General features: G+C 40.1%; 1 protein-coding gene across 1 annotated transcript in view; it reads right to left on the reverse strand.

The window, feature by feature from the left end:
• Stk32a (serine/threonine kinase 32A) overlaps nt 1-21,969 on the reverse strand; it is a 118,157-nt gene extending 96,188 nt beyond the window's left edge. The window contains exons 1-2 of the mRNA XM_005069172.4: nt 21,714-21,969; nt 17,670-17,815 (exon numbers count right to left, since the gene is read on the reverse strand). Coding sequence (XP_005069229.1) covers nt 17,670-17,721 — 52 coding nt within the window. The 5' untranslated portion in view covers nt 17,722-17,815; nt 21,714-21,969. The remainder of the gene's footprint in view (nt 1-17,669; nt 17,816-21,713) is intronic.
• Between the last annotated feature and the right edge of the window lie 5,084 nt (nt 21,970-27,053).

Below are 27,053 nucleotides of genomic sequence, written 5' to 3' on the forward strand. Positions count from 1 at the left end.
CTGTTCAGTTTAACATAAGTATATTTTTCTTTTCTAAAATGCTAAAAAAATCCCTCACTTTTTTGCGACATGGTTTCTCTGTGTAGCTTTGTAGACCAGATTGGCTTCAAAATCACAGAGATCTGCCTGCCTCTGCCTCCCCAGCACTGGGATTAAAGGCGTGTGCCACCACACCTAGCAAATATGCCATTTCATATCATTAAGAAATGGTATGGTGCTTGGGGTCTGCCACTGAGGCCTCCATCCCGGCAGCTAGAGGCAACACATCCTAGTCTCCTGCTCCACCCACGGTAAACCAGGACCCATATCCAGGCCGCCTGCCTGTGCTTGGGGTCTGCCACAGTGGCTACCATTCCAGCGGCAAGAGCCAATGCACCACAAAATCCTAGTAACAAAGAGTTGGTTCTTTGAGAAAATCAACAAAATAGACAAACCTTTATCCAAACTTACGAAACAGCAGAATGTGAACATGCAAATTAACAAAATCAGAAATGAAAACGGAGACAGGATAACAGACAGTGAGGAAATCCAGAGAATCATCAGGTCACATTTTGAAAAGCTATACTTCACAAAATATGAAAATGTAAAGGAAATGGAAAATTTTCTGGATAGATATTACTTACAAAAATTAAATCAAGAACAGATAAGCAATATAAAAGGACCTATAACACCTAAGGAAATAGAAGCAGTCATCAAAAGTCTCACAACCAAACAAAGCCCAGGGCCAGAAGTCTTCAGTGCAGAATTTTACCAGAAATTCAAACAACAGGTTATACCAATTCTTCTCAAAGTATTCCATGCAATAGAAGCAGAAGGGTATTTGCCAAACTCTTTTTACAAGGCTTCAATAACCTTGATACCCAAGCCACACAAAGACACAACTAAGGAAGAGAAATTCAGACCTATATCCATCATAAACATTGATGCAAAAATACTCATTAAAATACTAGCAAATAGAATCCAAGAACACATCAGAAAACTCATCCATCATGATCGAGTAGGCTTCATTCCAAGGATGCAGGGATGGTTCAACATATGAAAATCCATCAATGTAATCCACCATATGAACAAGCTGAGAAAGAAAAAAAATCACATGATCATCTCACTAGATGCTGAAAAAGCCTTTGACAAAATCCAACACCCATTCATGATAAAGGTCTTGGTGAGATCTGGGATAACAGGAACATACTTAAATATAAGAAAAGCTATATACAGTAAACTAACAGCCAACATCAAGCTGAATGGAGATAAACTCAAGACAATTCCTCTAAAATCAGGAATAGGACAAGGCTGGCCTCTCACCACATACTTCTTCAATATTGTACTTGAAGTTCTACCTAGAGCAATACAACAACAAAAGCAGATCAAGGGGGATACAAATTGGAAAGGAAGAGGTAAAACTTTCGCTATTTGCAGATGATATGATAGTTTACGTAAGTGACCCAAAAAACTCTACCAGAGAACCCTTACAGCTGATAAACACCTTCATCGAAGAAGTAGGATACAAGTTCAACTCAAGAAAATCAGTAGCCCCACTATATACAGATAATAAAAGGGCTGAGAAAGAAATCAGAGGAACATCACCCTTTACAATTGCTACAAACAACATAATATACCTTGGGGTACCGCTAACCAAACAAGTAAAATACCTGTAGTAGTAGCAAGAACTTTGAGTCTTTAAAGAAAGAAATTAAAAAAGACACCAGAAAATGGAAAGATCTCCCATGCTCTTGGATAGGTAGGATTAATGTAGTAAAAATGGCAATCTTGCCAAAAGCAATCTACATATTCAATGCAACCCCCATCAAAATCTGAGCACAATTCTTCACAGACCTTGAAAGAACAATTTTCAACTTTATATGGAAAAACAAAATAACCAGGATAGCCAAGACAACTCTGCTCAACAAAGCAACATCTGGCGGCATCACCATCCCCAACTTCAAGCTCTATTATAGAGCTATAGTCCTGAAAACAGTTTGGTATTGGCACAAAAATAGACAGGTAGACCAATGGAATCGAATTCAACACCACGATATTAATCCACAAACCTATGAACACCTGACAAAGAATCTAAAATTATACAATGGAAAAAAGATAGAGTCTTCAATAAATGGTGCTGGGTATTGGTGTGTAGAAGACTGCAAATAGATCCATGTCTATCACCATGAATGAAACTTAAGTCCAAATGGATCAAAGACCTCAACATAAATCCAGCGACACGGAACTTCTTAGAAGAGATATTGGGAGGTACCCATGGACAAATTGGTACAGGAGACTGCTTCCTGAACATAACACCAGTAGCACAAACACTGAGATCAACAATAAATGGGACCTCCTGAAACTGAGAAGCTTCTGTAAGGCAAAGGACACAGTAAGCAAGATAAAAAGGCAGTCCACAGAATGGGAAAAGATATTCACTAACCCCACATCTGACAGAGGGCTAATCTCCAAAATTTACAAAGAACTCAAAAAGCAAGTCTCCAAAACACCAAAGAATCCAATTAAAAAGTGGGGGACTGAACTAAATAGAGAATTCTCAATGGAGAAGTTTAAAATGACTGAGAGACACTTAAAGTGTTCAACATCCTTAGCCATTAGGGAAATGCAAATCAAAACAACCTTGAGATATCATCTTTTACCTGTCAGAATGGCTAATATAAAAAACATCAATGACAGTTTATGGAGAGGATGTGGAGGAAGAACACTGGTCCTTTGCTGGTGGGAGTGCAAACTTGTACAGCCACTTTGGAAATCAGTATGGAGATTCCTCAGGAAAATGGGAATCAGTCTACCACAAGACCCAGAAATTCCACTCTTAGGCATATACTCAAAAGATGCACATTCATACAAGCATGTCTGTTTCACTATGTTATAGCAGCATTATTTTTAATAGCCAGAACCTGGAAGCAACCTAGATGCCCCACAACTGAAGAGTGGATAGAGAAAAAGTGGTACATTTACACAATGGAGTACTACTCAGGGGAAAAAAAACAATGGAATCTTGAAATTTTCAGGAAAATGGATGGCACTAAAGAAACCATCCTGAGTGAGGTAACCTATTTGGGGGTTCAGACAGCTCAGCAGGGCCCAGGTGGTTGGCAGGTAAAACTATATTACATATAGTTGTCAGAAGTGGGATCATGAATTTCCACGTGGAATGACAAAAGCTTAAAAGGAATTTTAGAAACAACAGAATAGAGAGAAGCACGGCTTCTTAGTAGCAGCATTTTTCTCAGGTGGACTCTGTTTTAGTAGAGACAAGCAGGGACTCACGCAGCTCACTCTAGAGAGTCTTCCTGACTTAGCACAAGCAGCAAAACAACTACAAGATTCTTTTAAGATGCCCTGCTAACAATTGAGAGTGTGTACCTGCAGCTGAAAGTGGCAGTGACCACATCTCCAACTAGGTGGTGAGCACAGCTCCCAGTGAGCTGGCAGCAAACTTACACCCGCCATGTTGGGAAGCGAGCAGCTGTTTCCATTTTAGGAATGTTCTTTAGCCTATATAAGACAGGTGGCCAGAAAAAAAAGTTTTACAATAAAGTCAGATTCAGATGAAGTAAAACCTCGAAAAGGTTTATATTGTGTTTAAAAATATAGGTAGACTTGGGACAGTAAAAGTAACAAGATACTGAAAAAACATAAATAAAGAGAGTAGCTAGGCATTGGTGTCTCACACCTTTAACCCCAGCACTCCAGAGGCAGAGGCAGGTAGATTTCCAAAGAGATAACCTGTCTCAGAGAAATAAATAAATAAATAAAAGTAAAAGAAACAGAGTAATATAAGCCATGTAAAGATGGAAAATACACAGAAAGTCTGGATACTGTATACTGTTGTGTTTTTCAGTTGTTCAGTGGCTAAGGAAGGAACAACTGCTAAAATATACTTGGTTATAGATGCTGCTGAATTAATCCAACTTATACATTTCAAAATTGCTTTGACTTCTAACTTTAAATATAAGGACAGTTTACTTGGAAAAAGAGTTTTTGTTTATGTTTCCACAGAAAATAGAAAGCTATGGATTCCTTCCAGGCTTCTGTGGTTGGATGAAGCAAGGCCCTCGGAAGCAATGTCCAGGCAATCCAGCATCTGAAACAGCTGTGATGATACATCCATACAGACCACAAAAACAAGGACTTATACAGGTTTCTATGTTTTGTCATGATCCCCATGCTATGGACAATTCCCCTATCCAGTAGGAAGCAGCTTGCAATGACCAATGCCCAAATTCCCAAATATTGTTTAAATGTTTGTTTTCATTTATACAGGGTTGCTTATAAATGGTAATGATCACAGTCGATCTCTTTCTAAAGGAAAAAAGGGAATATGGTATAGAAATTAATACTTTGTATTGGAATGGATCCTCATTTATTGATACAAATTTAAGGTCAATTTTGTGATATGTATATTTCTCTTGTTTAAGTATTGTGTTTACATTGATCTTTTAAAACATAATACATAATTATACAGATTAAAGATAGTTACTTAAAATAGTCAGAACTTATATTTAGGTAAGTTAGGTTTTCTAGATTTACAAAAATATATTTAAGATAGATAGTCTTCAAACCTTTCAAAGGCCTTCAGAAAATGACATTTAAAATGGTTTAGGGTTTTTCTTGACAATGAGAAATGTCTGCTTCTGGCATCACCAATTACGTCTGAGAGGAAGAAGGGCATTGAAGAAACGTTTTATGAAGTTTTCTTTCAACATGGCAAGTTAGCCATTTGGGCAAGAAATGCTCTTGCCTAGACTGTTTGACTGTTGCTGTATAATCTGAACATGCAGGACCCACAGGAAAGTGACTGTTGAACTCAAACAGTCCTACAGGGTTCCTGATTCATGGAAGAGTCTGCCAGACATTCTGCAGGACACAGAAAAATGACCGACAGGCTGCCAATGCAGACGGACAGTTTAAAATTTCCTGCTTTGCTGAGAAGTCTTCCAGACACACTGTGGCCTATGGGCTGAAGATGGATGCCCCAAAGTTACAAAAGAACTTCAGGTGACTGTCCAGGTAGTGAGAGGTCTCTATCAATTCTAGTGCTTATATATCATCCTTCCGTGGTCTTTGATGGAGTTGAAGACAGATAGCTATAATTATAGTTTTCCTTAGTTAGGATTAAAGATAAGTTATATATACGACTTTAGACCCAGACAGATAGGATAGGTGATAAGATAGTAAGATTTAAATCTTACTAAATGTTAATGGACAAATATTATAACTATAGTTCTTACTTGATAACTGTTCTCTTATATATAATTTGACTGTGTTAAAGTTAAAACCTTTCTTTTTATTTAAACAGGAAAGAGGAGATGATGGAGAAGTCCTGTGTATATGTCAATAAAGCACTGTTGGCCAATAAGGAAGCAAGATAGGTGGGACTAGGAGTCAAGGAGGATTCTGGGAAAAAGAGACAAAGACAGACATGATGTAGGCCGTCAGAGTAAGAGGTCCAGACCCTTTTCTCCAGTAAGAGAAATACTTAGGATAACAATTATGGGTTAAATACTTAAGTCAGAGATAGCAAGTAAGAAACCAAGCAAATGGCCAACAGATTCATAATTAATATAGTGTCTTGTGTGTTATTTGGGGATTCAGACAGCTTGGCAGGGCCCAGGCAGGTGGCGGGGAAACTACACGTTACGGTAACCCAGTCACAAAAAAACAAACATGGTATGTATTCAGTCATATATGGGTTTTAGACATGGATCACTGGCGTGTCAGTCTACAATCCCAGTGCCAGTGAGTCTGGGAAACAGGGAGGTTCCCAAGAGATATGCATGATACCCCAGAGAAATGGAATGAGGCAAGACCGCCTGAGCAGATAGGGAACATGGGGGGAGGGGAGAGGGAACCAGCAAAAAGAGAGGGGAAGAAGAGGAGGGGAGAAGAAGGCATGGGGGATCAGGAAGGTTGAGTTGAGGTAAGAATAGAGAAGAGCAGGATGAGAGATACCATAATAGATGGAGTCATTATAGGTTTGAGGAGAGAGCTGACATTAGTGAGGTTTCTAGAGATCTACAAGGATAACACCAACTGGCAAACTAAGCAATAGTGGAGAGACTACATTAATAGCCCCTCCCTGATGATGACAAAGTTGACGACTATCTTATATGCCATCCTAGAACCTTTATCCAGGGACTGATGGATGCAGACGCAGATACCCACAGCTAAACACTGAACTGAACTCCTGGAAGTCAGTGACAGAGATGGAGGAGTAATGAGCAAAGGGGTCAAGACTGTGCTGGTGAAACCCACAAAAACAGCTGACCAGACAAGGAGAAGCTCTTGAACCCCAGACTTATGGCTGAGAGGCCAACAGGGGACTGATCCAGACTCCATGAATGTAGTGTCAGTGAGGAGGCCTCAGCAATCTCTGGGGCCTTGGGTAGTAGATCAGTGTTTACCATGGCATACGAATGAAGCCCATTCCACATGGAGGGGTGCTCTCTCAGCCTGGACACATGGGGAAGGGCCTAGGTCTTTCCCTTGATGAAATAACAGACTCTGGAGATCCCCCCAAGGAGGGCCTCACTCTCCCTGGGGAATGATGTGGGGATTGGGTGGGGGGCTGGAGGGGTGGTGGAGGGACAAGGGAGGAAGGGTGGAAGAGGGAGCTGGGATTGATATGTGAATCATGCATGTTTCATTTTAAATAAAACATATTGAGGAAAAAGAAATAGTATTAAAGCATCCATTAACTTATTAAGAGCTTGTTAATTATATTTAAAAAATACAGACTATACTTATTTCTAAAATATTATTCATATTTATAGCTAATCATGTAAATAAACCAACCAAACTCCTTTATATACTGTTGCATCATGTGTAAATGATTTGAATTCTCAACTATACAGGATACTCATTTCTTTCCTCCTACAACAAGGTTTTTTCAAGGTTAAACATTTTTTAAATTACAGCATTGCAATGTAAAAGATCTTATCTTATTTTAGCACTTACAGTTAATACCATGTTTATTTTAGGTAGATTGTAATATGTTTATGTTGTAAAATTTCACAACTACTAAATTATAGTTTCAACAAATCAACAAATTCTAGGCAATTTGAATAAGCTACAATATATGTGGAAGTAGGGTTCCAGAAATACATATAATATCATCCCAAGTATATCACCTGTGTCTTATAACTGTACCCAGTCTTTACAAAGTCTTGAATGTATTCATTTAGCCATGATGATCTTGATTTTGTTTCCTGAGCATTCTGTAATTCAGGTATACTCTTTCATAATTACCAAATTTTCTCTTAAGTCCATAGTTACACATGTGTTAAGAACATCCACCACAAAGTCCATGAACCTTTGTATTCACATCTCCCAAAATAGGGGCCTGTAGAGAATATGATGTCTACAGTATTTGCTGAGGTCCAGAGGAGAGCAGGCAGATTTACTGACACACACAGGAGCTTAAGACTTAAACAGAAATTCGTTTTAATACTGCAATCACGTGATCACGTAATTTTTGAACAGTCATCCTTCTATTTTATACTCTGGGCAGAAAATGAGATTGTCAAGGCAGCATCTGTATTTTATATAAATAAGTGTAGGTTATGTCGCAGGCGTCATATGCATTTAGTTGACTGAAAGCAGTCTAAAGAGAATGATGAGCATAAAGCGGAACACAGGATGAAAGCCACTGACACACTGCTTAGAATCAAAGTGGGTAAAGGAAGGTAAGAAAACCCTAAGAGTATCTCCATGATTGATTTGAGGGAAGAACCTCCAATCTGCGATAATCTAGTTTATGAGGCCTGACTGTGACTTACTGCAGAACTGAAGATGAATTTCACTCAGAAATGAAACTACTCATAGCTCTTTGTGAGCAGAAATCAAAACAAGTTGAAGACTGATTCCCCCAAGTCAGTTCATTTAATTTTGTCACATCTCTCTGCCATGGAGGATGTATCTATAGCAGAAATAATTAGGGATAATTTTGTATGAGGGCTCAGGCTATGCTGTAGACATCTGATTTCAGGCAGTAGATTAAAATCTCAGTTCAGACCATGCATGTTTAAATTATAATCTGGTCTGATGATAAAATACACCATGATTATTGGCTGTCTCTACCCACATCCAAAATGCTACTTATTTCTAGTGGGCTTTTATGTTTCTTCTCTGAACTCTCCTTAGTATCTAGATGTAGAAACAGGGCCAAGATACAGGAACCCACCAGATAAATAGCCATCTTGGAGTGGTGAACCATTATTATGCCTTTTCTAGGGATGTCATAGTGGCTCTCACACACCAGTTGCCTTTGGATCAGGATAAAAACCCTTACTATTGATAGAATCTGGTAGATGTCTTGGTTCCCAATGAGCAGCCAACCGCTATCCCTAACAGGGGAAGCAGGAAGATATATAAGAGTCAAGGCATTCATTCCAAGGAAAGTTCCATTATCCCAATCAACTACTCTTATTATCTTAGACATTAGCTTGCAAGAACTTACAGAAAACCAAAGCTCAAGAGTAATACTTAAAAAAAAGTTACAATTTTTTGAGTACCAGGCCATGTGTGACTACTAAGCTCATACTGCTGAAGCCAACCTTGGTCCTCAGTCTGATTTTCCTCTTCCTTCCCTTTGTATAGACTCACTCCCATCAGTATCAGCACACTCTAATACTCCTCTGGAAGGATTTCTCTATCTATCACTATACTCAGCTTTGACTGTTGACTGGTCCTCTGCTTACTTGTAGGTCAAACTTCTTCAAGACGTCATGTATATTTGCTGTATCCACTTCCTTACCTCGCATTCACACCTAACCACTTGTCATCTCACACTTGCATGATCCTATCGGTATGTCATATAGCACTAGATGCCTCCTTGCTTCCATGCCTATAGACGTGTCCACTCGTTCACCCACACAGGAACATCTAACATATAGGACTTCTTCCTATTTCTCTGAACATTTTCATTTCTTAAATTTTGAGACAAAACTTGTTCATTCTGATCTGCCTGTTTCAGCTCTTTCCTTAGTTGGATTGCTCTCCTCTATCCGATTTCTCAATTTGGGACTATCTTTGCCCTTTCTATCCCTGCTCTTCCTAAAGGAAGACACATCAGTCTGTAAATAATAAAATTCTGTGCCTCTATTTCTAGCCTAGATTTTGCACTCACCACTAGTCTTCTAGCTGTGTCCTAACTTGCTTTTGGTTGCTGTGGTGAAACAATGACTAAAATCAGACTGGGAGGGAAGGGTTTGTTTCATCTTACATTTCCAGGTAACAGTCAATAATAGAGAGAAGTCAAGACAGGAGCTCAACCAGAAATGGGAACAGAGCTGTGGAGGGACACTATCGACAGGCTTGTTTTCTACAGTTTGCTCAGCTTGCTCTCTTATACAACCCAGGACCACTTGCCCAAGGGTAGCACCACCTACAGTGTATTGTACCTTCCCATGTCAATTATTAACCAAGAAAATGTCCTTACAGATTTACTTATAATGACAAGCTGATGGAAGCAATTCCTTCATCAAAGAATTCACATGTGACTCTTGTCTGTGTCAGGCTGATAAAAGTAGCTAGCACAATTTGGATTCCTCCTTTTGTTTTTTATATCTTATTTCACATTGAAAACAGCACTAAATTTTAATTATTTTATGGAAAAAATCAGTGTTTTTTAAGGTTTCCGAAATTTCTCTAAACTCCATCTCCAGTCATTATGTCAGTACTGGCACCATCATGATGCACTTATGTAATAACAATGGTCCTAATGGAAACAGATCATTTTATATAACCTCAATTCCCTAAGTAAATTTGTAACAGTTATACATAAACCTTCTGATACAACTTTGAATTTCATAGATCAGAAAACCTTCTATGTCTCTTCCTTCCTAAAAAAAAGCCCAAGGGATAAAAGGGAATCCAACACTGAGTGACTTATTTTTTTATTTACCCAGTAAAGGCACTGAAAGCTATAACTCTAATAATTATGATGAAAATTAGTAACATTTATTATGTACCTGACACTAGTCAAACACTTTACACTACACAGAAATCTACAGGAGGCAGACACTATTATCTGCTTCCTTTTACAATTGAAAAAACAATTGGAGAGAATTGCTTATTTATGTTCTAACTATGAAAAATAATTTCAATTTTCACAAACTTCAAAGACTACAAACCCAGCATACAGACCTAAACAGAATTAAAATTCTAATGGGTTTAGCTTGGTGAGAAATCTATTACCTTATCCTAATTTCCTCATTTTTACCACAGACAAACAAAAACCTGGTCAGCTTGGCAATCGTCCATAGACGTGTGTGGGAACAACGGTTCTCTGACAGCTCGATACTGGTTATGGGCAAAGAGACTCTCTCAGGCCTATCACTTACAATCCTGTAATAAAAACTGATTTTGTCCACCATAGTCAATCCAGCAACATCCCAGACAAAAGTGGCAACAAATGGTTAAGGCATTGGGAGTCTGGAAAGACCTTTAAAAAATGATGGAATTTCTCCAGAGAAGTGGACTCCAGGGCAAACGTCTGCCACTGAGTGCACTGTCAGCACTTCCTTTTATGAGACATGACACCCCAGGAGGGCGGGGATTTGCTGTGACCAATAACTGGGGCCAAGACGAAGCAAAGGACACTTCTTCGTGTCCTGCTGTCTGGGCCCCAATTCATAAATTTATTTGGAAATGAGAAGTATGTTGAAACTCTAGAAGAAACCACAAAGTAGGACAATGAAGCAAAATGAATGATTTATATCTCCAACTATTGGACGTCCTTCAACTGAATCGATATTCCTATTGGGAAGCAAATTATGCTTTAGTCGTATTTTAAATGCAATTCAGGTTGTAATTATTTACTTGAATCCAGACTGCGGAATCGCCGAACTCCTCTCTCTCTCTCTCTCTCTCTCTCTCTCTCTCTCTCTCTCTCTCTCTCTCTCTCTCTCTCTCTCTCTCTCTCTCTCTCTCTGTCTCTGTCTCTCTCTCTCTCTCTCTCTCTCTCTCTCTCTCTCTCTCTCTCTCTCTCTCTCTTTCCCTTGCCCATCCACCCACCTATCTGTCTGTCTATCATCTATCTACCTAATCATCTTCCAAATTTGTTCATATTATCTTTCCAAACACTAGATTATTATTCAAAGTAATTCACTAGTTCTCAGGGGTGAAGTAAAAGAGAGTAACCGAAGGCTGAATTATCGTCAAAGAACAAATTCTGGCCACTTTTCCCCATCTCTTAAATCCACAGGATTTAAGGGTGTGTACTAAATAACTGCAAGTTATTGGAGAACAAAAATTTACACAGTATAGTCCCTGAACTATCATCTATTTTCACACATTTCATGAGTTAACAATCACTTTTGCATCTTAATTGACTGAAAAAAATCAAAGAACCATATCTGAAGACAACTGAAAATATTTGGAAATTCAAATTTCACACTCTGAAAAGTTGTATTGGCATGGAGCTTTATCTGTCATGCTACCTATCAACGATTGGTATGTGACTGAGGCTGTCCATGTTGCCTACAAAGCATAAAATATTTACCATTTGGTCATTACAGAGTACTTTTCCAATCCCTGTGCTAAATTAGTTTCACAAACTAATTTAAAAACACAAATGAACTTAATTTTATTGGTTTTACTGAAAACGTGTCTCCAGGGAGGAGACAAAGGTAGGTTAAAAAGGAAAACTAAAGTCTGAGTCAGGCAGTTAAATTCCAAATCTATAACCTTGAATTTTCCAGTGTTTATGTGTTATCTATATTGTGTTTACTATCATGTCTCATAAGTGTAGTAGTCTATTATTGGCTTCTTACTGCTTATGTTTCCACACATAACTCCCAGGAATGGTTGTATGGCCCAACATAGTTGGGATCACTATATATAATCTATAAACTGAAGGTTAATAGCTGTCACTGTAATTAGCACTACATGTGCAAGTGAAACAGGAAGACTTGACTTTTCAGGAAGGTCTTCATATGCATTCTCGTTGAACACCATTGGCATACCGGCCCAGGCTTACAGATTCAGTTTTTACACCAATAAAGTTCTAAATGAGGGGATTGGTCTCTGAGCCTAACTAACTCCCCCTGGCCCTCTCTGGTTTGGCACTGATTCTAGAAACCATACTGGCTGATATACAGCATTGTGACTTCAGACTGAATGCACCCTCAAGCACCTACCAAAGAGTATCTGTGCAACCAATGAGATTGCAACCTGGAGCACATGTAATCACTTCATGGGGACCAAACTGCTCCACTCAAGTAGTAACACAGTTAGAAACTTCCAACCACCATCCTTATGATCAACCAGGCAAATTAACCAACACTATTTAATTACACATACCTCTGACACCCTCATCCCAATCCTTTCTCCTCTTATACCTAAAACTCATATCAGTACGTCAAAGACAAACAGAGTCATTGGACTTGTTATATGTTACTTTTCTCAATACACCATGGTTAAGTATCTCTCTAGTTTGCACAGGTAGTCATCACTTTGGTTGATATCTTAGGATGATGTTTGGGCATAGTTTTTTGGAATTCTTGGAGGTAAGACTTTTTTCCTAAAACCTTAGTTAAAGTTATAAGATGAAAATATTTTTTTAAAAAATCTAGTCTTGGGTATGATAAAAGGGGCTATCATCAACAACTACTTCACTTTCATTTGTTCATAAAATATTCTTGATAGTAACTTAATCATAAAAAAGATTAAAATTAAACAAATCCAGCTGTTCCTTCAAACAGAGATACCCAACATCTCAGAATTAAGCTAAGCTATTGTGTGTTTTCCTCATTAACCTCAATAAGCATGAATCACACTGCAATGAGGAATTTATGAAGAGGATTTGGGGAATAATAATCACTCTTCATATGTAATATGAAAATCCTATTATGCTTCTACAAATCGTATTAAGAATATTTCACATAAAATCTGTTCCCATTCAACCAGAAGGGGAAATGGCTAGAAAGGATGTTTTCAAGACAACCTCTCATTCGTTGCCTAAACTGTAACCCACAAATATGTTGTACCACAGAGTATTTAAAAGTTTCCATAAAGGTAATATTTCAATTCTGAAATGTATCAGAAAAATCTCAAGAAGACTGGGATTTTAATACTGTAGGTCATTTCTGAATCTTTGTTTTTTAATACTAGTAAGATCATGGACCACTGCAGGCAAGGTGCTACCTTCCCAACTTTGAATAAATTCTCCTGGATGTGTTTGTAACTGACTGCCTGCAACACTCAAGTGTGAAGTGAAAGCTCAAACTCTGAGGCTGGCTTTCCTGGCTCTAGCTTTTGCCCCTTCAATATTCCAACGCCAGTTTGTGGAGAAATTAAACACTTCCAAATTAAAAATGTTTGCACAAGCAGCTGGACCTGAGGTTATTTATGACAAAGGAACTGACTGAATGTTAGGCTGCCCAAGATGACATAAAGTATTTACATAAGCCAATCCTCAGAGACGGAGATTTCCTTTAACTTTCCTGGTCATTCCAATCTAAAATAATACATATAACGTAAGTACTATTGCTCTACTACAGTCTGTAGGAGAAAATCTGGAATTCATTGACCTACACTCTTGGATGGAAACATACAGTGAATGGATGTTTAAATACCAGCAGTTTCTAAAGTCTTTCTGAGCTGGAGTCAGTTTAGTAATCCTCCTATTTCTTTTGGATTGCAAATCTGTGGCCAGTTTTCTTGGCCCAACATTTTGAAGAATCCCCATTGCCTCTGTCACTGAAGAAGATGTTGGAAACTGGAAATAGCCACATATCCTAGGAGATGAGTATTGCCAAATGAAAGAACACTGAGTTTTCACCAAGTCCAAAGAAGAATGCAATAATTGAGCTTTCTTTGCAAACTCAGGGCACTGATGAACTCTTTGGAGAAACGTTTTAACCTAAGGCTAATTTTTTTTCGCTTAGCTGCAGAAGACAGCTGTCTCTTGACTTAACTAAACCAACTTTTCACTTCTATGTTCTCTGTGTGCCGGGAGACACATCACTACCCAGGACCATGGCAGGACACTGCTCTCTTGTTGCACTGCATACTTTTCAACTTTTAAATATTGGTTGAAGAAAACAAACTGAAGAAATAAGCAATTCTATCACAACCAAGAAAATCAAACCATTGCTCTTAGAAGAACTAAGGCAGATTAAAAAACAACAATATAAATATTAAAAACAAAGGTCATTTGCGTTCATTTTCTTTTCAAATATCGCATTTTTCTACCTTAGTAATTTTTCTCAGAATATGTATTTAGTCCCTAGATGTGGGGAAAACTTGTCTTCTGATCAAATTAAGTTATTTTAATGGGCACTTTGGATCTGCAAAAGAAAATGAAAGGAAGAAAGAAAATGTCTTCTCAAGGGAAAAAAAGACAAGCTAAATGAGAGACCATAATTTTGAGCATCCACTAACTTGCTTAAGAGATCTCTGCAGAATCTATTGAATCCTGCATTCTGTCAATCCAATTCAAGTAACATTGCCACCAGTAGGCCATATTGACTGTGACATCTGCTGAGATGCATTTAATCTATTTGTTTTAAGAAGCTGAAGAACTTCTAAGAACTCATGCTAAAAAACTCTGCCACTAGTAAATATTGCTATTAATCCCCATAAATCTTTATGAGGAACATTTTAGTGTTTTACTTGCATTATTTTACTTAATCTGCACAGTAACCCAAGGATGTGTGCAAACATTCAAGCTCTGCTTTGTAAAAACAAAAACAAGGACTAGATAAGCAAAACCTTATTCTCTTCACTACCAAATCTCCCATTTTCTTTCATCAAGTGTCAACCTGAGTAAAGAGAAGCATGACACTTTCAAGATTAGACATCAGATGAGCCACCACATAATGCTAGTGTCAGAATGAATCCTAACAAGGAGAGCTCACCTCAAGGGACTTCTAATAACCATCCATCTTATGTCTTCAAAGTGAACAAAACCATTTTCTATGAGAAATAACCCTTAAAATTGTCTGAGACTATTAAATATTCTTCTCAACTCTATATGCTGGGAATATGAAACCACTTAAAGGAAATGTTAAATACTTTTTTCATCACATTAAAGGATTCTTCTCTGCAATATTTTTAAGTAATTAAATTGGCTCATTTTAGTGCCCTAGATTCTGGCCAGTTTGATTATTTATACAAATTACAGATATAAAAATGACATAGATACTATGATATTTGATTGGCCATTGCCATTGCTACCCATTGGACAGAAGCTTGACAGGAATCAAATGCTACCTTAGTTTTTGCTCAGTCCACAACTGCACAAAGAGCCAAAGGCACCTCATAGGATTTACTGAATTGAAAAACAAACAGAGGCTGGAGAGGTGGCTCAGTGGGTAAATGCTTGCTACACAAATATCAACACTGAAGTTCAGATCTCCAGCACCAAGTAAAAACCTAGTAAGGCTGTAATCCTGAATGTGGCTGAGGAATGGGAAGATGCAGGCAGATTCTTGGGGCTTTCTGGCCAATCAGTCCAGCAGAAACTTCAAGTTCATCGAGAGACCCTGTCGTGTTGGGGAAGTCCTGTGTATATGTCAATAAAGCACTGTTGGCCAATAGGGAAGCAAGATAGGTGGGGCTAGGAGTCCAGGAGGACTCTGGGTAGGAGAAACACAGGAAGTCAAGATGTAACTGCCATAGGGCTAAGAAGCCCAGAAAGTTCTCCGGTAAGAGAAATACTTAGATTAACAATTATGGGATAAATAGTTAAGTCAGAGCTAGTCAGTAAGAAACAAGCAAGGCCAACAGCTTCATAATTAATATGTGTGTTTATTTGGGACTGATGTGGCTCTGGAACCAGGCTGGCAGGAAGGCTCTTTACACTGTCTCAAATATCTAAAATAAAGATGAGATTGAGATCTGCACATGAATTCCTGTATACAAATGAATATCACACACATACAAAGTAATTTCATCACAATGACACACATTCCCTCCTCAAATTTTAATGATCTTATAAAGTGTCTTAGTCAATGTTCTATTGATGTGAAGAGACACCATCACCACAAAAACTCTTATAAAGGAAAATTTAATTGGGTTGGCTTACAGTTCAGAGGTTCAGTCTAGTCCATCACCATCATGGTGGGACATGGCAACATGCAGGCAGACATGGTGTTGGAAGGTAGATGAGAGTTTTACGTCTTGTGCAGGCAACACTGTCTCACTGGATGTGACTTTAACATACAGGAGACCTCAAAGTCCACCTCCACAGTGACACACTGTCTCCTATAAGGCCACACCTACTCCAACAAGGCCACACCTCCTAATAGGGCCACTCCCTATGTACTTATGGGGGAAATTACTTTCAAACTAGCACATAAAAAGATAAATTGATAAAGAAAGTTAAGTGCAGTCTCTTGGAAAGAAAACAAGATATAGCAAGGCCCAGGTCCCCATCCCCATATGCCACTGCTGGAAACTGATGGAGAAGAAGGACTCATGCTTGTAATTCTTGCCTAATTAACCCTGGATAGCCTTTAATGTTTCCCTTTTCCTCAATGAAACTGGTTATTCTCACTGTGCCACCCATCACAAGTTGCTGAGGATGCAAAAGCGTGACAGTTATACATTCACAAGGCATCTACTCTTTAGAACTCAATTCTATAACATTATAAGGAATCATTATCATCCATGTGTTTTTTTTCCTATAAAAACTTGTGTAGTTGGTCTTTTTCACTCTTTACTCTTTAGGAGCCCACGACCCAGCCCCAAATAAATGCACGGAGACTTATTCTTTCTTTTTTTGTTGTTTTTTTTCAAGACATTGTTTCTCTGTATTGTTTTGGAGGCTGTCCTGGAACTTGCTCTGTAGACCAGGCTGGCCTCGAACTCACAGAGATCCACCTGCCTCTGCCTCCTGAGTGCTGGGATTAAAGGCATGCGCCACCAACGCTTGGCTGACTTATTCTTTCTTATAAATACCTGGCCTTAACTTGGTTTGTTTCTAGCCAGCTTTTCTTAAATTATCCCATCTACCCTTTTCCTCTAGGCTTTTACCTTTTTCTATCCCTGGGTATCTTTTCTTTCTTTCTTTCTTTCTTTCTTTCTTTCTTTCTTTCTTTCTTTCTTCCTTCCTTCCTTTCTTTCTTATTCTGTTTGGCTGGCTAGCTGGCCCCTGGCATTCTTCTCTCCTCCTTTTCCTTTCTTTTTCTTATTTATTCTCTCTACCTGACAACCATGCCTATCCCTCTCCTGCCTAGCTTTTCACCATTCAGCACTTTATTAGACCAATCAGTTGTTTTAGGTAGGAAAAGTAATACAGCTTCATGGAGTTAAACAAATGCAACATAAAAGAATGCAACACATTCATTGTTTGCATCATTAAACAAATATTTAACCGCATAAACAAATGTAACACACACTTAACTAATATTCCACAGCAAACAATAGGATTAACTTCAACAGTCAAAGAAACAGTAAGTGAAACACATGAATCATCTAAATATCTACCATAGGCCACAGCTCTCTTTGGAACAGGGAAGAGACTATATGGTAGTGATTAAGAAAGTTACCAAAGGCATCATAAAAATAAACAATGCATTCCAGATATTAGCAAGTAGCTTCATCCTTCCATTCATTCTCCCTCTATCCTTAGAAACCTGCTTATACTCACTTGTGAAGCCACACGCTTATATTTGCATTTCACAAAATTCCGTTTTTGCGTACAGCACATTTCTTACCATCCTCATTTTCGTCAAACACTGGGGCTTTGCTTGAAGTGTTGGCTCCCATGGTCAAGTCTACACTGATCTGGACACTCTAGTTACAGTATGCTGGAAGAAACATTCATCTTTGTCAGTATAGGTTCTGGAGAGTCAGCTGGTATCTACGAAAAGAAGAAAAAAAAGAAGTGGTATCCTTATAATATAGTTTGTGACAGATGCACTCAATGTAGACTGTAACAAAAGCATTAACTTGTATTACTGTAGCAGATTTTTTTATTTCCATTTAAAAATTATAATGGAAATGATAGTGGCTGGGCCAACAGGAGAAGGAAGCCACACTGAAGAATGTCATCAATAGCCAATCTGTGCTTACAACAGTAGGAGGAAAGCAAAATATTTTCCAAGGTAGTAAGATAAAAAATTAAGGTTAGGTCAGTTAAGTGACTATAAAATAAAAATAATATTAGCAAACCTCTATATTTTAAAGAAAGTAGACTAACTTTATATTTCCACATTTTTGCCATGTGATCAAGAACATTCTTAAAAATTTTCACTCCTAAGCATGAAGTTGCCTTATTTTCCATGCTCCTTGGAAGGTATCACACTGGACTGGATGTTACTAGCTCGTAGAAGGCATTTTCCAAACATTTTTCCTTGAACTTGGAGATGATAATGGTCTTTATCCCAAAGGAGAGTTAAATGTGATCCACATGCATTTAACTCTTTGTAAATATATAGCATATATAGACATGAATATTCATATTATGTGACTGGTATGTTGTATCAGAATGTGGCATTTGTAAGTTTTGTCTGTTTGGAGGCATATCCTCTTATAAAGCTTAGGCTGACCTTCAGTTCCCATTAGCTACCTCAGCTCTCAATAATTTGGAGAGTACAGGTTTGTTTACCGCTAGCCCTGGCTCTTATCTTTATGTACTGAGTACACAAATGTATATACATATTTAACACAATAAATAAAGTGCTTTTATGGTGTACATATATTCAGCAACTGATAATCATCCTAAAGTTCAAATTAAGCTATATAGCTAAGAGATAAGAGTGCCTTTGAAATGTACATTTATTCATTGATTCCTTTAAAAAACGTAAGTGCAAAGACTCTTGCCATACTGGAACCTATTAAGCAGAGGCAATGCCTGGGTTTCAGTCCTAAGAATTGCATGATCATGGCCTTGAAACAGTTACATAGCCTCTGGCCACTGAAACGGGGACATAACAGTGCCTCCTCCAGGAGTCACAAGCTGGAATGCCTTTAAGTGCCAAGAAGTTCACACAATGAACCAAACCGGACCAGGTACAGGACATTCAGGCATTATGAGGACAATGGCAGCACTGGCTTAATCTAAAAAAACGCACTTGAAATCAGACGAAGAAATTGTTGCTATGTGGAAACCCTAGCCAGGGAGGGATCTTTGGAACTTCTGAGACAGGGTGAAGAGCCAGGATTTATAAAAGAAGATTTTAAAATTCAGCTCAGTTCTACAGCTCAAAAAAAGTCATGCTCTGGACAAATATGATTTATAGATATAAGTAGAAAAGCAATAGAAGTGCAGCAATTAACAAAGTACCTGGCATATCCAGCATGAAAAGAATAAATCTTGTTTCTACTATTTTGACAGGTACAATATTCCCTTAGCATTTGTTATTTTTCAGTTGTTGACACTTGTTGACCTTTTGTTTTGATACTTTTTCCCCTTGGACTTTTTACACATGAAGAAAATGCAGATTAGATGCAGAATTAGAAGCATTATTCAAGATAGGCTGGTTTATGGATAAGTAATTTTTAAGAGAACTTAGGGAGTTCCTAGGGATAGTAGAAAAGCTCATTTTCTCATTAGGAAAATATAAGTCAAGATTTCATTTTGAAAGAAGATCCATTAAGGAATTGCTACTTTTCCAACTAAATGCCAACTGTTGGCAAAATGCCTTATGGTCTTTAGAAAGAATCATTAACTGTAGTGCAAAGAAAGAGTCAGCAATTAGGAAGTGACCAATTAAATGAGCTAGGGTTAGGAAGAGGGTTGAAGCAGGTGGCTGGTGGTTGCAGCAAGCTCAGTGGGATTATTGAGATCCAGGAAGATACAGAGACTACTGTCTATATAAGTTTAAAAATTAAAAATTAAAAAAAAAGAGAACAATGAATGAGGAAAAAGAATGTAGGGTGCCCATTGCATTTGATGGAGGGTTAAGAAACAGAATGGAGTAACCTTTGTGATTATTATTACGTGGAGTTAGGAAAAAATGAATAGCAATGACTCTACTCCTAGCAACATTAGAAAAATAAAATTGGTCCTATACCTTTTAAGGAACAATGGTTGTTTAACACCGCAGAGTCAGACTATACTCACGTCTGGTAAAAATCTGAATACACGCTTTCACATCACATAACAACTCGACCCCTCTTGTATTTGTCTTTGCACCGTATGTTTTTCTCAAGTAGCCCATCTCTCTGATACATAAGACATGCCAAGCATTGACCTTGAACTTTGTCAGGTCAGATGAGGAAAGAGGTGGGGAATGTTATCATGTTTTCCCACATTTCAGACTTCCTCTCCGGTGTGTAATTTTACTGGGCTAGCAATTTCACTGGGAGAAAAGTATATGTAAAGGTAACCGCTGCATGATGTTTAGAAGGGGACAAGTAAACAGTATCAGATGATAGCTTCGCATCTTCCCCCATGGTAGCTACCACACATAATCTAGCTGAGAATTGTCTTAACTTTTTCTCCCCCAAGTGGGTAACCAAATTAGGTAAGTATCTCTCATAACTAGAAAGAAATGGGCCTTTCTCTGGCAAGAAAATAGTGACTCATTCTTCCTACTCTGTTGAATAGAGAACAGGAGAAACGTTAAGATTCCCATAAAAACCTGTACTCCCCCTGACCTCCTGTCCCCAGTCCCAGAGTCAGCTAAGCATGCAGAGCAGCAACCATGCGAGGGAAGGGAAGAAGACAGATTTGTCTTGCAGGAATGGATAAAGGTTTACACTCAACTTTGAGCCCATAACTACCAGATTATTAAATGTAGCCTAATTTTCCAGTATCGGCATCTCAAGTGTGGCTTTGCAGCCCTGAACCATCAGGAAGTGGGCTTCTCGGATCAGCTCTGTCTCCCTAGTGACTCCTAGAACTGGAGAACACCAGGTGTGATGCAAGGATGTTGCAACATCTCACAGCACCGTGTAGATTTCATTATCACCGTGTGTGCACAGTCATAATTAATTTTTTTGCATTTGAGAAAAACAACCTAGAAACACAAGAAAGAGCAAGAAGGGGAAACATTCAAGATAGCAACATTCTACGTTAACAATTGTTTGTATTTTTCAACTTTGTTTCATGATTTTTAGGTATTGGAAGTTACAGGCAAGTAAACATTTCCACATTAACCCTCAAGCCAAATAGTCTGCCTTTTCCACCTCTCAAAGACAGCTCCTGGATCTGCACACACCTCCGCACTTTTAAAAGGGAGAGGTGTTTTAAAATAAGCCTCTGAACGGCACCACGAAGGGGGTGCACCTAGCATCCTGCTGTGCTCATTAGCCATCCTATTTCGGAGATCTAAGTATGAGCACGCACATCTTCACAACTCTGATGTATGCTTTTTAAGTGCTGCCTAGCAATCCATAGCGCGAATACAGCACTCTTCACTTTTCTGTGTGAAAATGTTCAAACTCTTCAGCTTTGGATGGGGCAGGGGACCTTGTGGAGACGACGACAAGCATACAGAAAGCAGGGCTAGTTCTTCTGAAACTAGATGAAAGAAGCTGGTGGGAAAACCTCCCCTCCCTCATTTCAACCCAGAGAACATTTCTTAAAGTCTTGTTGGGATCGAGGTGGTGCGAAACTGGAGGAGCAGATGAGGGCAGTAACTGGGGTGGATTCTATCGTCCATCTGGTTGTGACCCACCGTCTTTGTGTTTTCTCATCCCCATACCCTAGAACTTCTCAGCTTCCCACCAGTGCCCTTCTTCACTCAGGGCTATTCTGTCTGTGCAATCTCTACTCACCCACTGCGCGTCCTTCCTCCAGCCCTTCCGCTTACCTCTGGGTGATGCTTGCATTCGAGGAGCTGGGGCTGACCACACTCCGCAGGCCAAGAGCAATGGGGACAGAAGACACCGCGGGAGCAGCCAGGCAGGGCTGCGTGCTGGGCTCCAGGCACCTGGGGCTTGCAGAGGGGACCAAGCACAGCCGCGCAGCTCCCCAGCGAGGGGCGGGTCCCGGGAGAAGAGGGAAGCGCCTAGCAGTCCGCCAGGGGCGTCCCCAGACGGCGCCCTCCTCCGGAGCGGACTGCTAGTCGCCTGGACCCGTGCCAGTCGCCCTGGAACTGTGTGTCGTTAGCGCAGGGAAGGGGAACGGGGGAGGGGGGGCAAACGGCGGCGAGCGCCCCGGGAGGGCGAGCTGGAAAGCAGGAGGGCAGGAGGGCGTGGCTGGGAGCCTGGGTTTCTAGCAGCCGCATGCTGAGCGCTCCCCAACTTCTCAGATCCAGGCAGGAGGGGATTCTTCCAAAGCAGCCTGTGGAGAGGACTCCTGTCTCCCCACCCCACTCCTGGCACTGCCGCGGGGTGGTGGGTGTGCGGGTGGCAGGTACCAGAGGCGTAAGGACAGTCCTTGGCTTGCCCCATTTTATTGCTGTGGTAATTGAGGCTCAAGTGAGGGAATGGTTGCCCACAGTAGCAGAACCATCTGTGGGGAGATCTTCCTGGCCTCCAGCTTTCTCAGCATCTCTGTATGCTCACCTGCTGGTGAAAGAAACAGTGGGGATCCCCACAACTACAGAGAAAGTGACCAAAAGAGAGCCTTCAGGTCATCTTCCATGGCCGTTCCCTCTACTTCTCCCTGTAGTCATCATCACAAGTCATCATCACAGCTGAAGTAACTTGTCATTTCCCTCCAAGTCCAGGGTCACACTATTCCAGCCAGGAGAAGAGTGGTGCAGCTGCTTCAGAAATGACCCGTGTGATAGCGGGACAGCAGCCAGGCGGGAGCAAACCGGCAGTGGGGGATCTAGTTTGGAAGCAGCAATAAATTCTGTCCATCTTCATGTATCCCTGCCATATGGGAATCCCAGATAAGCGCTGTCGAATGCTCAGATCCGTAAAGAGAAACCGAAAATGAGAGCTTTGGGATTAAAACTGCCGTTATTTCTAAACATTTGCAAGTTTTAACAATGTTTTAAAAACTGTTTAAAAGCTGTTAGTAAAACAGAATGTGTCTGTGACTAAAATGTCTTCAGAGCGCTACTTGTGCCTTCACGAGAGTGGAAATACAGAATCATACTGAACTTCTCAGTGTGCCCTTGGTGTCTGAAGCCTCAGCAAGGGCACAAGGGAATGAATGTTTCAGGATGAGACTTTGCCGTCCTTGCTCCAGCCACTTTCCTAATCTTTCTCAGTTAAACATGAACTATGTTCCTCCCAAGTGTTTTAAAACTCGGAGCTGCCTTTATATTACCCACGTGTCCGTTTTGCCTTGGGCATCCAAAGGGAAAACTGTGCTTAAACTTTTGGAGGAGTTGCAGCCAAACTGAGAACGCACAGGCGGGTGTGGGAATGGAGGGGCGCTTACTTCTCTGCTCTTTTTGTTTCTACATCTTTGTGTTGCTTATGAAATACCTCTTTGGACAGGAATTGGACGCTACAAATTAAAATTTAATGTGAAGTTTGACATAGCTTGCACATGGGAGCTAAAAGCAGCCCGGGGGAAAAAGTAAAAATTTAATGAATTCATTATGGTAAAGGTTTTATTTTTAAAGCAAAATGTAGGTACCTGCCAATAATATTATTTTGTATAGCCTCTTTTAGTTAACAAAACTCTTGATTATCGAGGGATTGGACATGCACTACAAATTGACTTAGCCTATATTAATATCATTAATATATTCCTAGTCTCCCAACACATATTGAGTTCTGTTTTATCATCCAAGAAACTAACACAGCAAGGACGTGAACTGAGACAAGATCCAAGTCCCCAGGGATCTCTCAGGTTGACATGGAGAGTTGTAGAATCAGACAGTCTTCTAGCCAAATGCCCAAACTGCCATCTCTGGAGTGCTCTCTAAGTCACCTAAAGGCCACGAGTTTCAATTTTTCAATGTCAGAAAAGACATCTGTTGTCAGAGGATGATTGAATGAGAGGCATAATAGTAAACCTGTTCAGCACCGAATACACACGCAGATTAGCAGCTGTTAAAGTTCCCATTTCAGGCCTGCTCAGTGGTCCAAGAGCACTTCTTTCTCTTGCAAGGGACCCAGCTTTAATCCCCAGCACCAACATGGTGCTTCACAACCATGTGTTACTCCAGTCTCTGGGGATCTGATGTCCTCTTCTGACTTCCATGGACACTAAGCATGCACATGAGTACATGTAAATACATGCAGAGAAAACTCACATAAAATAAAAATTTAAGGAGAACACTCCTCAACTGCTGGTGGGAGTGCCAACTCATACAGCCACTTTGGAAATCAGTATGGAGGTTACTCAGGAAAATGGGAATCAGTCTACCACAAGACCCAGCAATTCCACTCTTAGGCATATACCCAAAAGATGCACATTCATAAAAGGATATCTGTTCAATTCATCTGTTCTACTATGTCCATATCAGCATTATTTGTAGTAGTTAGAATCTGGAAGTAGCCTAGATGCCCCTCAACTGAAGAATGGATAGAGAAAATGTGGTTCATTTATACAATGGAGTACTACTCAGCAGAAAAAAAAACAATGATGGAATCTTGAAATTCACAGGCTGGTGAAACCCATAGAAACAGCTGACCTGAACAAGGGGGAGTTCATGAACCCCAGACTGATGGCTGGGAAACCAGCATAGGACCCATCCAGACCCAGTGAATGTGGATATCACTTAGGAGGCCTGGGAAACCTATGGGGCCTCTGGTAGTAGATCAATATTTATCCCTAGTATACAAATGTACTTTGGGAGTCCATTCCACATAGAGGGATACTCTCTCAGCCCTCCTCCAAATGATGTTAGACTTGAAGTTCCCCCATGGAAGGTCTCACCCTCTCTGGGGAGCAGAAAGGGGATGGAGTAGGATACTTGTGGGGGCATGGGAGTAAGGGAGGGAGAAAGAACTGGGATTGACATGTAAAACAAGCTTGTTTCTAATTTAAATTTTAAAAATCTGGAAAAAGAAAGAATGAAGTCGTAGCTAAATGATTGGTACTGTAGGCTATGGACCATCTTTTAAATAAAAAGAAAATAAAAATTTTAAAGTCTAATGAAAAATTTAAAAGATCGCCATTTCAGTAAAAGAACTATTAGGCTGTACCCCATCCTTCTTAGACCTGCTCTGTAAGCAATTCTTCTGCAGCTTCAGTCACTTTCGCTTAAAACAAAGCTGCCATTTAGTCAAGTGCATGTGCCCCTTATAATCTTAGCAGACAAGAGGCTTTATTTTTTAAAGTTATATTGCTCATGCACATAAAACAAGGCATGGCATACCTTCATGAGTATGTTGATCAGGGAGGCCATAGAGGTCTTCAGAACAACACAGGTTATTGCCACTTCCCGTGGTTACGCACCATAACTACTTGGTGAAGAGCCTATCACTGAAGACATAGAGAAGCAAATCTTAAACTAACAGGAGAAAGTCCCCCCCCCACTTGGCTAGCTTTTATAGTGTTGGCGTGTGCTATGAAGGTTCCTGGGGGAGGAAAGCATCAATGGTCTTCTCCAGCATAGGACTCGGCATGCTATAATACCCACCTGCCCCACCATGCAATAGTGACACAAGCGTTATAGGCTAATGACTTTCTGATTGGATTTGAGGTCTGTGTCACAGGAGGGATGTGAAGCCTGGTACTGTAATCCTTGTAAAAAGTCCATGGTGTGGGGGGTCATAGGCCCTAGGCTAGAACTTGCTATTGTTGTTTTGCTTAGCAGTCATGTTGTGAAATTGCCTCTAAATATTACTGTTTATATAACTAGAGTTGGACTTCTCTCAGCCTTTGTCAGAGAAGCTTCTTTTTGTTCTTGTTGTTGTTTGCAGTGAATAGCAGTCAATGTAGATATGCATGACTATCTAAGGCCCTGGGGACAGGAGACAGAAGACCTAAATGGGACATCTACAAATTATCCCCACACAATTCCAAGACTCAGGGATCATTGAAGAAGAGAAAACACAAAGAATGTTAAGAGCTGGAGGGTGGGAAGGAGAGATGTGAAATGCTTCCTTTTGTGCATGGTTTGGACCTATGAACTCACAGCAGCTGTGGTTCCCTGGACAAGATCTGCACAACACCAAGCCAGCCACCATGCCATCATAACAGGGCTAACAAATCTCTAGGACACACCTCATACCAAGGATGTGGAGAGCTGCAGGAAGAGGGAGAATCATTCTTTTTGACAATAGGAATGGTGGGGTTCTCATAATCTAATAGATGACCCTGTACAACATATGAACAGCACCGACTGCACTTAGCTGGCTATCAGTTTGGAAGGGGTGTGTCGGGGTGAGATGATCATATTTCATTGTAAACATGTATGGAAGTTTCAAAAGTAATAAACAATTTATGGGTGTATCCTGTCTATCAAGAGCAGAATTGTTTCAACGAGATAATCGTACTTTATTCTCTTTTTTTATTTAATTGTTCATGTTTTCCACTGTTCCTATTGCTCACTTGTGCGCCAGCAGTTGTGAGGAAAGGGCAGCCTGCCACAGCCTACCTTGGTCCTTTCTTGGCCAACAGGGCTATATGCATCTGTCAATCTCTGGAGCCCCCCAGTGGAGAGGAGATTGAATTAGCCAAGGGTGCGGTGAGGAAATTAAAAGTAAATCATAGTTTACATCACAAGTTTTAATACCATGAACTCCAACCACATACCTCTTGTCTTGAAATAGTCTGTTCCACTGCAGATAAAATAAAATGATGTTCTTTACCTGTCTTAGTTACGGTTCTGTTGCTGTGAAGAGACAGCATGACCAAGGCAGCTCTTAAAAAAGAGGACTTTTCACTGGAAACTTGCTTGCAGTTTCAGGTTAGTCTGTTATGACCATGGTGGGGGAGCATAGCAGCACACGTGGCAGGGGAAGCAGCTGAGAGCTACATCTTGACTTGTAGTCAGGCGGATAGACCCACTGGGATTGCTGTGGGCTTTTGAAACTTGCAAGCCTACTCCCAGTGACACACTACCTCCAACAAGACTACACCTAATTTTTCCCAAACAGATTATCAACTAGGGACTAAGCATGCAAATATAGGAGTCTCTGGGGGCCAATCTCCTTCAGACCACCACATTACCCCATCAGTCATAAACCGTGTGTCCTTGCCACTCTGTTCAGCTAACTCATCGGGAGTCAGGATTACTTTCTCTCCATCCAAACTGTTTATGTGCCGGCTGGGCTGAGTCTGCCCCCCACAGACT

The sequence above is a fragment of the Mesocricetus auratus genome, unplaced genomic scaffold (genome assembly GCF_017639785.1).
Source record: "Mesocricetus auratus isolate SY011 unplaced genomic scaffold, BCM_Maur_2.0 Super-Scaffold_6730, whole genome shotgun sequence".
In the NCBI taxonomy this organism is placed as follows: domain Eukaryota; kingdom Metazoa; phylum Chordata; class Mammalia; order Rodentia; family Cricetidae; genus Mesocricetus; species Mesocricetus auratus.